Source organism: Camelus bactrianus, chromosome 18, assembly GCF_048773025.1.
Source record: "Camelus bactrianus isolate YW-2024 breed Bactrian camel chromosome 18, ASM4877302v1, whole genome shotgun sequence".
Lineage (NCBI taxonomy): Eukaryota > Metazoa > Chordata > Mammalia > Artiodactyla > Camelidae > Camelus > Camelus bactrianus.
Window position 1 is genome coordinate 5975176 of NC_133556.1, and position 13958 is coordinate 5989133.

Sequence of the window (13958 nt, forward strand, 5' to 3'; positions counted from 1 at the left end):
ACTGGCTGGGCATCGAGTGAGTTCAGAATAAACTTTTATTGTATCAACCAGCCACTGAAATTCCAGGACTATTTTTATTACTGAAATAAAAAAAAAGAGAAATGTCAAAAAGTGATTCGTTAGGAATTACTAGTGTATCAGTCTGTGTCCAATCAGAAAAAAGAAATCACATATTAATTTGAACAGGGAAAGTTAATGTAAGGAATTACTAACTAACAGGGTAAAGAGAATTCTAAAAGTACTATAGTGATGAGGAATAGAACCTGAATTCTGGAATAATTCTTTAGCTTACTAATTTGCTCCAAAATGGTATCCATTCTGCTATTTATTCTCTCTCCTGAGTATTCTTTTTTTAAAAAATTGAAGTATAGTTGATTTACAATATTGTTAGTTTCAGATGTACAGCAAAGTGATTCAATTATATATAATTGAATAATGATATACATATATAAAGTAAATATGTAAATATAAAATATAAAAATAAAATTTTTTTCTTTTTCAGATTCTTTTCCATTATAGGCTATTAGAAGATATTGACTATAGTTTCCTGTGCTGTATAGTCAGGCCTTGTTGTGTATCTATTTTATATATAGTAGTTAGTATCTGCAAATCCTGAGCCCCCAATTTATCCCTCCCACCTTTCCCCTTTGGTAACTGGAAGTTTGTTTTCCTATGTCTGTGAATCTGTGTCTGTTTTGTAAGTAAGTTCATTTTTATCACTTTTTTAGATTCCACATATAAGTGACATCATATAATATTTGTCTTTCTCTGTCTGACTTACTTTACTTAGTATGCTAATATCTTTTCCACTCATGTTGCTGCAAATGGCAATTTTCATTCTTTTTATGTCTGACTAATATTCCATTATATATATCAATCACATTTTCCTTCTCCAGTCATCTGCCAATGGATATTTAGGCTGTTTCCATGCCTTGGCTGCTGTTAACAGTGCCACTACGAACATCAGAGTGCATGTACCTTTTCAAATTAGACTTTTCATCTTTTCTAGATGTATGCCTAGGAGTGGGATTGCTGGATCATATGGTAAGTCTATTTTTAGTTTTTTAAGGAACCTCCATACTGCCCTCCATAGTGGCTACACCAATTTACATTCCCACCAACAGGGTAGGAGGTTTCCCTTTTCTCCACACCCTCTCCAGCATTTATTATTTGTAGACTTTTTGATGATTGCCATTCTTACTGTTGTGAATGATACCTCATTGTAGTTTTGATTTGCATATCTCTAATAATTAGCTATGTTGAATATCTTTTCACGTGCCTGTTGGCCATCCGCATGTCTTCTTTGGAAAAAATATTTAGGTCTTCTGCCTTCTTTTGACTGGGCTGTTTGTTTTTTTGTTATTGAGCTGTATGGGCTGTTTGTATATTTTAGAAATTAAGCCTTTGTTGGTCGCATTATTTGCAAATATTTCTTCCCATTCTGAAGGTTGTCTTTTCATTTTGTTTACGATTTCCTTTGCTGTGCAAAAGCTTATGAGTTTGATTAAGTCTTTTTTTTTTTTTTGCTTTTATTTCCTTTGCCTTAGAAGACTGACCTAAGAAAACATTGCTACGATTTACGTCAGAGAATGTTTTGTCTTTGTTCTTTTCTAGGAGTTTTATGGTGTCATGTCTTATAGTTAAGTCTTTAAGCCATTTTGAGTTTACTTTTGTGTATGGTGTGAGGGGGTGTCCTAACTTCATTGATTTCATTGAAACTACTCAAATGCTCATCAGTGGTTAGATGGATAAATAAATTGTGTCAGTTTCACACAATGGAACATTATAGAGCAATGAGAATGAATGAACTGACACTACACACGGCAACGTGAATGAATCACACAAACTTGATGTTGAGTGAAAGAAGTCAAAAACAAAAGAGTACATTCTGTGTGATTCCATTTATGTTAAGTACAGAAATAAGCAAAACTAATTGATGCTGTTAGAAATCAGGGTGGCAGTTACCCACAGGTTATCCATTAGGGAAGAGACTGGACAAGAATAGTGCTTCTGGGGCTGCTGATACTGGGGTGTGTGCATCCAGTTTGTGAAAATTTACTGAGCTGTACACTTGTGATATGTGAACTTTTCCTGTATGTATATTATGCTTGAGTAAAGTTTAAAAACAAAGTTGGGTGAGAGGATGCAGAAGGTCAGGGTGTTGGTGGGTGTGCTATTTTATACCAAGTGGGCAGGATCAGTCTCTCTGATGAGGTGACAACTGAACTGAGACCTTGAGGGACTTCGATGGGTGGGTAGCTATCCACCCAGGGGAAGAACATTCTGGTGAGTGCTCACTGAGCTTGTTTTAGACTCTGAGGTCCTTGAAGATAAGGACCTTTTGAAATTCCAGCGTCTACCTCAGCACCTAGCAAGTCACTAACCTACAAATTGAGTAATTTTTTTAATATTATCCCAGCTGCTCCCAGGACTTCCTTCTGGTTTTCAGAGACTTTTTTTTTTTTTTTTTAATTCTCCTGGTCTCTAGCTCTGCTCTTTGCCCTTCCTTCTTTGGAAAAGGAGGGAACAAATCCTGAGATGTGAAATAATGTGTTTGCATCCATCCCAGTAGCAGAGCTGGCCTCCTCCTTCCAGTCCAAGAGGTTTCCAAACGATCCCAGCACTCCCACTCTCAGCCTAGCAAAGCCTCCTGACCGGAAGCCACACATTCCTTCATTTATCCCCAACCTGACCCGTTTCAACACTACCTTGTCCCACTGGACCTAAGGGGCTCATGTCTCTAATGTCGCACTTACTACACTTCCCTGCGATTCTTTGTTTGCCTGCCTTGCTCACTTACAACATGAGCAGCATAGGAGTCAGGGCTGTGTGTTTTCAGCATTTTATTCCCAAAGCACGTAACTCTTACCCTGTAGTCTTTTGAAAAGTGCTGGCTGAACGAGTGTGTCAGGGCTAAGGGAACCAAGAAAGGCAGAGTTGGGGTTGGGAAGTCTGTTGACGGCTGCTTGATAGGGTAATAATTGGCACTAGGAAAATGAGAGAAAAGGAGGTTGGGTGTGAGAGGTAAGAAGGTCTTGTTTCAAAGCAAACAACCACCGAGAATCAGGATTAAAAAGAAAAAGAATGCTAAGGGAGGCATCAAAGATGCCAAAGCCACGGAAACCAGCGATAAGTTAACCGCTTATTAGTCAGGGTTCTCCAGAGAATAAGGGGGAGAGAAAAGGAGAGAGAGAATATTTATTTTAAGGAATTAGCTCACAAAATTGTGGGGGCTGGCAAATCCCAAATATGTAGGGTAGACCAGCAGGCTGGACATTCAGGGACGGGCTGATGCTGCAGTCTCTAGTCTGAAACCCTCAGGGCAGCAGGCTGGAACTCAGGCAGGGTTTCCGTGTTATGATAGTCTTGAGGAGAAGACCTCTGGAAACCTCAGTCTTTTCAGACCTTCAACCAATTGATGAAGCCCATTGATATTATGGGGACTAATCTGCTTTTCAAAATTTGATATTCATCCTATCTTAGAAGTACCTGCACAATGTAGTAGTGGGGGGGGGATTTTTTTAACCTCTGCCTTTTTAGGGTTTTCATCTGGGTCTGAGAATTAACTTGACATAAGGGCAGAGTAAAAGGAGAAAAGCATATATATTTATTTAATACACATTTTACGCGACGTGGGAGCCCCCACAAGGGAATGAAGATCCAAAGAAATGGCAAAACCCATGTGCTTTTATACCAGGTTGAACAAAGAGAGGCAATTGTGGAAAAGTAAGCTGTGGGGAGACTAAGGGAAGACAGGAATTAATTTATAAAGTCTGTTTTTGCAGAATTCTCTAGGTCTTGCGAATGGAGCTCTGCTTTTTTTTTTTCTTTTCCCCACAGCACTGCTCATCACTTAATATACTAATTTTCTTATTTATGTGTTATCTGGCTCATACACTCTCTCACATCTCCTTGAAAACAATAATTTTTAAAAATGTCTTACTTTTATTCACTGTTGTACCTCCAATTCCAAAGAGTGTCTGGTCCATAGAAGGTGCTCAATACATATGGGTTGAATGAAAGAACGAGAAGCTTTGCTTCTTTCCTGAGTAGTATGATTCGAGTTGTCAGTGAGAATGAAACAATTCTAATGAAGGCTGATGAGCATTGTCCTGCAAAGGGTTCCTCTATGTCAAGAAAAATGAGAACAGGGAATTTTGGAGGTAAAATTAAATGTAGCTTTAAAAAAAAAAAAAAGGAGTTGGCCAGCGGAGCAATGGAAAAAGCATCAGCCTCAGCCGTCTTAGACTGGAATCTGGATCGACCACTTGCCAGCTGTGTGCTGTGAGTGAGGCTCAGTCCCTCAATCCCGTGAGTTTCCACTTCCTCATCAGTGTAGCATCTGGGGATACTGTTACGGGGTGGTTAATGAGTGGCTTAGGTAAGTGTATGGATGAAACCGCTTTGAACCAATATGTGCAAAAAAAAAAAAACAAAAAAACCCCACAAACTGTCATCAATATCGAAGGCCCGGGAAGGCTCTGCAAATTATCTCCACAAAGCTTTCTAATCTAAATTTTATATTATGACGTACCTCATATTTAAAAAGGCATCCTTCTTCTCTCATTAGTTTTCTCCTCAAGCAACAGCACTTACTTATATTTTATTGAGCTGTAATTCACATACTGTAAAATCCACCATTTTAAAGCATACAATTCAGTGGTTTTCATTACACCCACAGGGTTGTCTAGCCATCATCACTGTATAATTTCAGAACGTTTTCATCATCCAAAAAGAAACCCCATAACCATTAGCAGTCACTCCCCATTTCCCTCTCCCCTTTGCCCCGGTACCCACTAATTGGCTTCTGTCTCTGTGGATTTGCCCAGTGTAGACATTTCACATAACTATAATCAGATAATCTGTGGCTTTGTGTATCTGATTTCTTTCACTTAGAATAATGTTTTCAAGGTTCATCCATGTTGTAGCGTATATCAGTACTTCACTCCTTTTTACAACTGGGTAATATTCCACTGTATGGATATTTTTATTTATCCAGTCTTCAGTTTATGGATATTTGGGTTGTTTCCATCTCGGGGCTATTATGAATAATGCTGCTATAAACATTTGCCTACAAGTTTCTGTGTGAACATATGTTTTCAATTCTCTTAGGTATGTGTCTAGGAGGGGAACTGCTAGGTCATATTCGACTTCTCCATATTTGACTTTCACTTATAAATATAGTAGCTCTATATTTAACTTTTAGAGGAACCGCCAATCCGTTTCCCCCAGCAGCTGCACCAGTTTAATCTCCCTGTGGGCAATGTATGAGGGCTCCAATTTCTCCACATCCTCATTGGCTATTTATTGTTCTGTCATTAGAATCATCCTTCAATTTACCTCACCAACATTGCCTCACTAAAATTAGTATTGCAGCAGGTCTAAAACTAAATTGAAACAAAAAATTTCTATATGACACTCACATACTGAAAAAAAAGAGGCCCTGAGGTCATTTTCTAATTTTTCCAGGCAGAGAATATTCTGTATTACAGCTGCCCTGGCTAGCGGGGGACTCGGTGCACCATCACACCGTTTCTTACAGGATCTCGGGACGAAAAACCACTTTGGGAAAAAATCCCCGTCTTAGAGAGCTGCCTGGAGTAGGCACAGAGTAGCGTTTGAATAGTTCTTCATCTGCATTTCAGGTCTTTTTACTCTATTCACTCACGCTTCCAGTTGCGGGCCATCTAGCCCAGGTCGACTCCGGGTTCCCCTGTGTGCGCAGGCGCACACCGACAGCCCGCTATCCTCCCTCCGTCCCCGCCTCCCCAGGTCCGCCCCCCCGCCGACACGCCCCCTTTCGGCGCTCTAGGGCTGAGGGGCGGGGAGATGGGTGTTAAAGGAGGCCTGCGGCAAATCCGCGAGCCTCTCTGGAAAGCGGCGCTCCGCACTGGCAGATTAAGTTTGATGACGTAACCACTCTCCAATCTGCATCTGGGGGCGGGACTAAAGTCGGGCTGTGCAAGGCCGGAGGAGGAGCCGGCCTGGTGGAAGCACGTGACCCGGGTCTGGAGCCGGAAGCCACTCTGGCGGGGAGCGCCCCCCAGCACCTAAGGCTGCGATGGTGAGTGAGGACGCATGCGCGGGAGTTCGCGCCAGGGGTTCCGCGTCCCTGTCCCCCAATCTCTTTGGTTGCCCGGTCCTGAGTGTGCACCCTGCCCTCACTTCCTGTCCGCCCCGGGACAGAGAGGGAATGCAGACGGGAGGGGTGGCGACGTAGAGGGCTGAGGAGGGGTCTGTGGGAGGGTGTAAGTGGGGCTGGGGAGTAGTCTGGGGGGGGTTGGCGGGCCACAAGAGGAATTGGAGAGGGGGCTAAGCGGGGGGTGGCAGAGGGGTAGCACAGATGGGATGTGGAAGGCCGGGGGGAGCCCAGGAGAGAATGAGGACCGATGGAGACTCAGGAAGATAAGTGTTGAAGGCCATGTAGAGGGAAGAGGGCCCTGGCCAGGGAAAGAGGCCTGAGGGGCCATTGTCAAAAAGAGAGACTTGAGTTTGCCGAGGGCTATCCTCCTAGTCTGGTTCTCACTGATTGCTTCTTTACCCACTAGACTTCTGCACTGACACAGGGGCTGGAGCGAATCCCAGACCAACTCGGCTACCTGGTGCTAAGTGAAGGCGCAGTGCTGGCGGTGCGTTCTGGAAAAGGGAAGGAAGGGGTGGTGGTCCCCCAAGTACACGTTGCCCAGTGTAGGCTGATTTGACTCTTTTTGGTCTTTACCTGGTATCATGCCTGGCATATAGTAAGCTTTCAGGAATTAAATCAGTCTCTGGAATCTTAGGTAGAAGTTTACTAACCAGAGTCAGATGAGTTACATGTTTGTTGATAACTGATGTTACCTGAGTTATTCTTGAGTATGTATTTATTTGGTATTCATTAAAGAGGCCTGGTATTTTGTTCTGTAGTACAGTATAGTGTTAGCTCTCTGGAGTTTTCTATCGAGCTAGAGAGACAAGGCTTAAGGTTAAAAGTTGAAAGCAATGCACATGGTAAAGACTATTGAAGGAATTCAGAAAGTGAAGGATTCAGCCTTTCGTGTTATAACTTGTGTTTTGGCAAGGAAACTTTCTTGGAGGAGGCAACAATTCAGTTGGGCTGAAAAGATGGATGGTTGTGAACAGGGAGAAAAGAGGGAGAGTATTCATGGCTGGGAGGTGGATGTATTTGCAGGAGTGTGACACCAGCCTGTCTCAATTGGTGGTGGGTTTATGTTGAAAAGATCTGGAAAGGTCTGGGGGAAGAAGAGGATGAGGTTAGGAAAGATCTGATTGTGGAGGACTTTCAAGGCAGGGTTAATACATTTGGGTTAATCTTGTGGGTAACAGGAGCTCTGAAGGATTTTTGGACAGAAACATGAGATGATGAAGTGGCTGAGGGAGATTCTTCTATTAGACGTAAAGATGGGTCTGAGGGGGTGGGGTTCAGAAGCAGGGATGCTCTTGCCAAAATCTGGGTATAAAACTGAGCTGGTGGTGATGAGGAGTGTGGAGAGAAGAGATTTTAAAGAATTATCAGTATCCCTTGGTAATGACCAGAGATAGGCAACAGAGGAGATACTATTCCATCATAAAAGACTTTAAACTCAAGTTTAGAATGATGGTGCCTTAAAAAACAGGAACTTAAGGAAGTTGACTGGGGAGGGAGAGATGAAAGGGGAATTTTGATGGGTCAACTTTAAACATTGAGTTTGATAGAAAATAGTAGCAGTTAATATACATTGCTGGGAGCTATTGTGAACATCTTGCCAGTATCTCACATAACCTCCACGAGCCCGTAAGATACTGTTGTCCGCAATTTACAGATGAGGAAACTGAGCTGCAGAATGCCCAAGAGAGCAATGGGCACTGAATTTAACCTAATGGGAGGCCCATATTGAGGAGGTAGGGAGAAGGTGAGACAGTGACCAGAAAAGAGGAAGCCCGGGCCACTGTGACAGCATTACCCAAGGGCTAGGTAGTAGGAAGGGGTTCAAGGACAAAGGGGATGTTTATGTTTCATACTCTGTAGACAGGGCAGCAAGCAGGAAAACTGAGGGTAAGATGGAGCCTAGAACAAGTCCCTTAGTGGGTGGGCAGTGATGTGTGAGAATGTGGTTTTATCAAATAAGTGGAAACAGAAATCAAGTGTCAGGGATTAGGAAAGCAGGGTCAGTAAAGAAATGGATGAGAGGGAATGCTCCTGGGAGAAGACCAGTATTTTAAGGATGGGAAACCGGATGGCAGCAGGAGGGACTACAGAGTCACAGGAAAGTTTTTGGTTGGTTTTTTCAAAACTGGCGGTGACCTTGGGGTATTGGAAGATGGAGAGGGAGAGGTTACAAATGCTAGAGCCAAAGTGACTGTTGCTGGAATTCTTTCCCAATTCTGTTCCCCGATTCCTGCCGTCCTCCATCCTCCTGCAGTCATCTGGGGACCTAGAGAATGACGAGCAGGCAGCCAGCGCCATCTCTGAGCTGGTCAGCACGGCCTGCGGCTTCCGGCTGCACCACGGCATGAACATCCCCTTCAAGCGCCTCTCGGGTGAGCCCCAGCCCCTTCCCCTGGTGGTAGTGACGCGGGAGGAAGGTGCTCTCTCTTCTCAGGAGAAAAAACACCTGTCTCCTACTGACCACCCACCATCTCCCCCTGGGATCCCTGGTTCTGGCCACTCTCTTCCCCTTGGAATTCACCCCTGCATCAGAATTATGAGAAGGCAAGGGGATTTAATGGAGACCTCCCACTTTCAGATCTGTGAGCCTTGAACTATCAGTTGTGACCCCCAGGGAGGCCTTGGCACCCCACTAACTCTCTGCTCCCTTCCCTCTCCTGGGGCGGGGGAAGGTGTCTCCCCTCCAGTGGTCTTTGGGGAACACACATTGCTGGTGACCGTGTCGGGACAGAGGGTGTTTGTGGTGAAGAGGCAGAACCGAGGCCGGGAGTCCATTGACGTCTGAGCCTGCCAGAGGGCGCGGGGCAGAGGCGGATGGGGCCGTGAGCCTCTGTGACGAGGAAGACGCACACCTGCCCCACCTCCCTCTTGGCTTGCCGCTGGAACTAAGGCTGTCTGCTCACCCACCTCCCTGCCCCCCTGCCTGGAAGAGCAGAGGCTTGGGGACTTTGTACGATGTTAAGGAGAGTGAGAGCCAGGAGACCTCCCCCTTCCCACCCTCCTTAATAAACCTGAGACTGATGTTCCCAGCCCAGGGATGTGTTGTGTGTATGGGGGGAGGAGGGCCACAACCCATTTGGCTTCCACCTTTTAGGGCCTCAGCCCCGAGGGGTGGGGCAAGGCCACTCCTAGGCGTCCAAAACTGGGAATCAGAAGGGGAAAAAAGTGTGTGGGAAGGCAGCTGAGGGGAGCTATCTGGTGCACATGCTGAAGGGAACCATTCCGAGCCCCTGGGTCTCTGCTCCTACCACCAACACACAAACAAGTCATTCTTCTCCCTCCTGAACAGGCATTTAATAGTCTTATTTCAGTTGGAAGCAGTAGTTGGAGAATAAGTTACAGGAACAGACAGACCAAAAAAAAACCCCAAAAAACAAAACCCAAGAAACCAAAATCCAAGAAACCCACACAACTTAAAGTGCTTCAGGCTGCAAACGTAAACATGAGGGCAGGGGAGGCCACGGAGCTGTCTCCCCTGACCTGAGACAGGAGGGTCATGTCATTGTCGGGTCCCTTTACCATCACCACCCCTCTGATCTCAGCCCTGTGGGTGGGAGGGAGAGAGGGAATGTCAGACGCAGGAAGACAACTTAATAGGAATAAGGAAAACACTTTGTAAACTTAGAACCAGGGTACAAGGCGGGGGGCCAGGGGCTCCTGGAGCCCCTGCCCTGGCTGAGGGGTGGGGCCAGCCCACCCAGGAAGTCCGGGAAATACTGTTGGCTTCACGCTGCAGCCATCCCCGCCCGTTTCACAGCTTCTACCCTCGTCCTTCATCAGCAGACAGACAGGCGGCCCTGCGGGGCCTCCTCACCCACAGTGGGAGGCATCCCAGGGGAGGCACAGCCCAGAGGGAGCACCTGCTCCAGGGCTTCTGGGATTTCTGGGAGTGTGAGAGGGGGAGAGCAGCACAGTGCTACTTGACGGGCTCCACCACCAGGACCTTGCACTCGCGCTTGGCAATCTTGTCCAGAGAGAGCACAGCCTTGTCTGGGGGCAGGTAGAGGGGGCGGCCGACAGGGGAGGCCACGGGGGGCGTGATGGCTCTGCGCTCCGTCACACTGCCTGACCTGGGGGAAGGCAGAAGCTGTGGGCTCTAGTCGGACCCCAGGACCCCTTCCCACTTCTGCTCCAATTCCAGCCTCTCCCAAGTCCAGTGGCACCCCTCCTGCAGGCCCATACCTCATGAGGTGGCTGCGGGAGGGCTGTTGATGGGAGAAGGACTGAGAGCGGCCCAGGCTTGCCTGGTGCCTCTCTACCAAGTCCCGGACGGCAGGGCTGCTGGGGCTGCTCTTTCGAGAGAGGGGCCGGGCCTCGGGCGGAGGGTGGGACACGCTGGCGGTGAACTGAAGCTTCAGTTTCATGTGCTGACTCAGCTGGGGTGGGGAGACACAGATCAGTCATCTGGCTCGGCCTGTAGGCCCCAGACCTCCTTTCGCGTCATCTTCCCCACTTAGGTCAGATCTAAATCACACCTTCCCTCTGCCCAGCTTTGTAGTGCCAGCCCTTACACTTCATCTGCAGAAGCCAGGGCCCTGACTCCTCCCACTTGTCGTCCCACACCACCCAGCACACTGCCCAGCCCCTCCCCAGCCCACCTCAAAGAGCCCTGTCCTCAGAGCCTGGAAGGCCACACTGAAGGTGAGCGCGCTGCCCTTCCGGGAAAAGCCGAGGTTGTTCAGGGGTGTGTGGCAGACGATGGAGTCCAGGGCTGCCTGCATGGCCCGGCGCTCCTCCTCACACAGCTGCTTGCCTGTGGGGCAGAAACAGGGACTGGGAAACACACTTGTACCGTGTTCCACAGTTTGCAAAGGACTTTCAAGAGCACAGTCTTGTTTGATCTTCAGAGCCACTACCTGGAGTAAACTGAGTACATGCTATTGTTTGCTGAATTTAATAAATAACAATAGCTAATACTTACTGTGTATTGAGATCTGTTCTAACTACTTCACATATATTAACTCATTAAGTCACTATTATAGCTCCTTGAGTTATTATCTCCATTTTAGAGATGAGAAATCTGAGGCTTAGAGAGGTTAAGTAACCTACCAAAGGTCACACAGCTAGTAAATTGAAAAAGTAGAAGTCAAACATACCAGGGAGCCCAGCTTCAGTGTCTCTTAAAATCACTCTGCCCTGTGGCCTCTCTAAACCCTCTGACACTGTGGAGACTACCCAGGTAGAGCCGACATAGCCTGCTCAAGCCACCCAGCTCTGTGACTTCCTTTCCCCTCCCCTCCTTTGGGACAAAGTCCTAGCCTAGCAGCTACCTACCAGCCTGGGCATGCTCTGGGGTCCACACGAGCCTCACAGCAAGGAAGTCTTGGAGATTGTTGAGCAGTGTGTAGGTGACAGTGAAACGCTCGTAGGTCTGAACAGGAGACTCACAAGATGCAGTCATCACAAAGCACGGGCGGTCTAGGCGGATGCTGGGCAGGCTAGAATCCACGAGAGAGGGAAGCAGGATGTGTGTGTTTGGAAACAAGATGAATAGGACAGTGCCCGCGGGGAAAGGTGGGGGTCCCAGTAACTCACCGGTAGTGTGTATAGATACTCTGGGTGAAGGGCAGCTTTGGGGTGGACCACTGAACTACAGCAATCAGGGGAACTTCTAGACCCTGAAGAAGGGAAACGTCACATGTATCAGACATACTCTCTCCCCTTGGCCAACCCGTGACCTTTCCCTCACACTGCTTTTCTCAGCCTTTCTCCTTGAAAATGCCAGTCCCTCATACTCACCTCCTTGGCCCCTGGAGGGGGCTGCTCACCCCCTCTCAGCTGAAACAGGAAGTTGTGCTCCTCCAGCGCACTAAGCGGGCAGGGGAAGCAGCCAGAGGTACCAGGGAGCCGGCAGAAGGAGCCCATGGAGACTTCCCCAGATTGGTGACTAGTTCCAAAGAGAGAGGGCCAGGGTTGGATCTTTCCATGCCAGAGTTCTCGGCTGTGACCCCACCCCCTCCACTTTGCGGCCCTGCACCTCCCCAGGACCTCACCAGACATTGTCCACCAGCAGCACAGAGCCATCGGGCATGACAGGTAGATAACTGGCATTGAAGTTTGGGAGAATTCGGATATCCCAGATGGAAATTTCCTCCTGGGAGGAGCTGTTCAGCACTGTCGGAGGTAACCAGCTCAGCTCAGAGTATCTAGATCTCTCAAATCCCACCTTTATCCCCACCCCGCAAAATGGGCCTATCACCACCCTCCTGTCCAGAGTAACCACCACCCAGTCAGTGCCCTTGATGCTACCCAAGACCTGAGCCGCTGATCTGCTCACCCTTGAGCACAGTCAAGTGTTTTCCAGCCACAGTGAACTGTCTGCATTTCAGAACTGGAGGGGGCAGCAGAGTCAGCAGCGTGCTCACTGCAGGAGAGGGCGGAGGCAAGAGACCACGGGCTGGGCGCACCTCACCTCCAACCCACAGTTTCTAATCTTCCTCTTCTCCTTAGGTCCTGCACTTGCCAGTATCACCCCTCCACTGTTCCCCAAATTCCAGACTCTAGCATTTCCCCTCTGCATCCTCCTCCCCACCTTGGGCCTTGAAAGCACTCTGCTCGCCCCGGAAGGTCTCCCCAGGAGATCGGGTCTGCAGCAAGCGCAGGTAGCCTTGATCTCTGACCTCTGGTGCCTCAACCTCCCGCTTCCACACGGTCACTACAATCTGAGCACAGGGGACACAGGACCACAGTCAAGAGGAGACACACGGCCAGTCTGAGAAAGGGCGCCAGAATTGGGACAACAGCTGCACCCCTTGCTAATCTTACCTTGGCCTTAGGTGTCCCTGGGGGCAGTCTATCCAGTGAGACGGTGAGTGGGAAGATGACCTCATCTGTGGACACAATTGGTTCCTCCACAGGCAGCTGGTTGTGAAAAGGGTGAAGAGGTCAGGAGGGTCAGAGGCAGCCCGCAGCACCGGCGTTCCCTTTAAGATCTGCCGTCTGTGGTGCCTGCCCTCCCCTCTCCTCATCCGTCATCCGCCTCCGGCTTCCCTCCAACATCCCTCTCCCCTCTGGTCTTTGGAGCCCGGCAAACCGCCCCTCCGTCCTGTGCCGTGTCACCCCCAAGCTCCTCACCGTGGTCGCTCCCCCTGAGGTAGCAGGGCCTGGGCCGTGGGTGAGGAGGGGGCTGCAGCCGCGAAACAACCCACCACCGCCAGGATCCCCGCCCCCCGGGGGTTCGGGATCCTGGTCGCCGGAGCCACTGCCCCCGGGCGCCCCGCCTCCGGCGCTGACCGAGGCCAGGGCGGCTAGGGTGGTCGCCAGTTCTGCCCACGCCCCTCGGGAGCCCAAGCCCGGACCGCCCCCGGCGCCGGACCCCGTGCCGCTCCGGCAGCGCAGCACCAGCAGGAAGCGGACAGTCTCCCCCAGGTAGAGGTGGTTGCGCCGGGGCAGCGCCCGGTACCGGCCCGGGTCCCCTGCCAGCTCGGCGCGCGGCGGCAGCGGCACGGCGGGGAAGTACATCGAGTAGTCGCACTGGGACTCCATGGGCGGCGAGGACCGCGCGGGCCCAAGGGGCGAGGTGGGCCGGGACCCGCGGAGGGTGGGAGGGCCGCTGGGGTGGTTCCCGGGAGCCCCGACCGCCGACGGGTGCCGCGCGCGGCTGGGCCGGCCCGAGAGACCAGCCGGGGCCGGGAACCGGGACAACAAACCCGGAACCGAGACCCCACGGGGCCGGAACCGAGATGCCGGGCCGGAACCGGGATGAGGGGCCAAATGACTGGCGAGAAACCGGAAGCGGAAGGGAAGGGGCGTGGCCTTGGAGGCGCCGGAATTTGTGGGTGACTGGACCGCGGAGAGGGGCGGGGTGCGGCTG

General features: G+C 49.4%; 2 protein-coding genes across 3 annotated transcripts; one reads left to right on the forward strand and one right to left on the reverse strand.

Annotated features, from left to right (window-relative positions):
* The first annotated feature begins 5911 nt into the window (after positions 1–5911).
* On the forward strand, positions 5912–9174 carry LAMTOR4 (late endosomal/lysosomal adaptor, MAPK and MTOR activator 4). Of its 2 annotated transcripts, none has more exons than XM_045518079.2 (4): positions 5912–6064; positions 6549–6629; positions 8400–8517; positions 8818–9174. In XM_045518079.2, the coding sequence occupies exons 1-4, from the start codon at positions 6062–6064 to the stop codon at positions 8928–8930; spliced, it is 315 nt and encodes a 104-aa protein (XP_045374035.1). In that variant the 5' UTR covers positions 5912–6061; the 3' UTR covers positions 8931–9174. The 2 variants fall into 2 exon arrangements, with proteins under 2 accessions (XP_045374035.1, XP_010955312.1); XM_010957010.3 differs by having other exon boundaries at positions 5916–6064; positions 8833–9174.
* Positions 9175–9414: 240 nt separating this feature from the next.
* On the reverse strand, positions 9415–13881 carry TRAPPC14 (trafficking protein particle complex subunit 14). The gene is made up of 11 exons (XM_074345783.1): positions 13220–13881; positions 12911–13006; positions 12678–12807; positions 12423–12509; positions 12139–12259; positions 11885–12032; positions 11681–11763; positions 11420–11583; positions 10744–10898; positions 10328–10521; positions 9415–10215 (listed from the first exon to the last, which is right to left on the reverse strand). The coding sequence occupies exons 1-11, from the start codon at positions 13628–13630 to the stop codon at positions 10062–10064; spliced, it is 1743 nt and encodes a 580-aa protein (XP_074201884.1). The 5' UTR covers positions 13631–13881; the 3' UTR covers positions 9415–10061.
* Positions 13882–13958: the final 77 nt, after the last annotated feature.

Bases quoted from the DNA above. Each gene is read 5' to 3' on its own strand.
- TRAPPC14 (XM_074345783.1), bottom strand. From the start codon at position 13,630: ATGGAGTCCCAGTGCGACTACTCGATGTACTTCCCCGCCGTGCCGCTG. The intron at 12,033-12,138 runs GTGAGGTCCTGG...CTTTGGAACTAG, and splicing joins CTGCTGGTGGACAATGTCTG to TCACCAATCTGGGGAAGTCT. The intron at 10,899-11,419 runs GTAGGTAGCTGC...TCTGCCCCACAG, and splicing joins CCCAGAGCATGCCCAGGCTG to GCAAGCAGCTGTGTGAGGAG.
- LAMTOR4 (XM_045518079.2), top strand. The intron at 6,630-8,399 runs GTGCGTTCTGGA...ATCCTCCTGCAG, and splicing joins GTGAAGGCGCAGTGCTGGCG to TCATCTGGGGACCTAGAGAA. The intron at 8,518-8,817 runs GTGAGCCCCAGC...GGGCGGGGGAAG, and splicing joins CCCCTTCAAGCGCCTCTCGG to GTGTCTCCCCTCCAGTGGTC.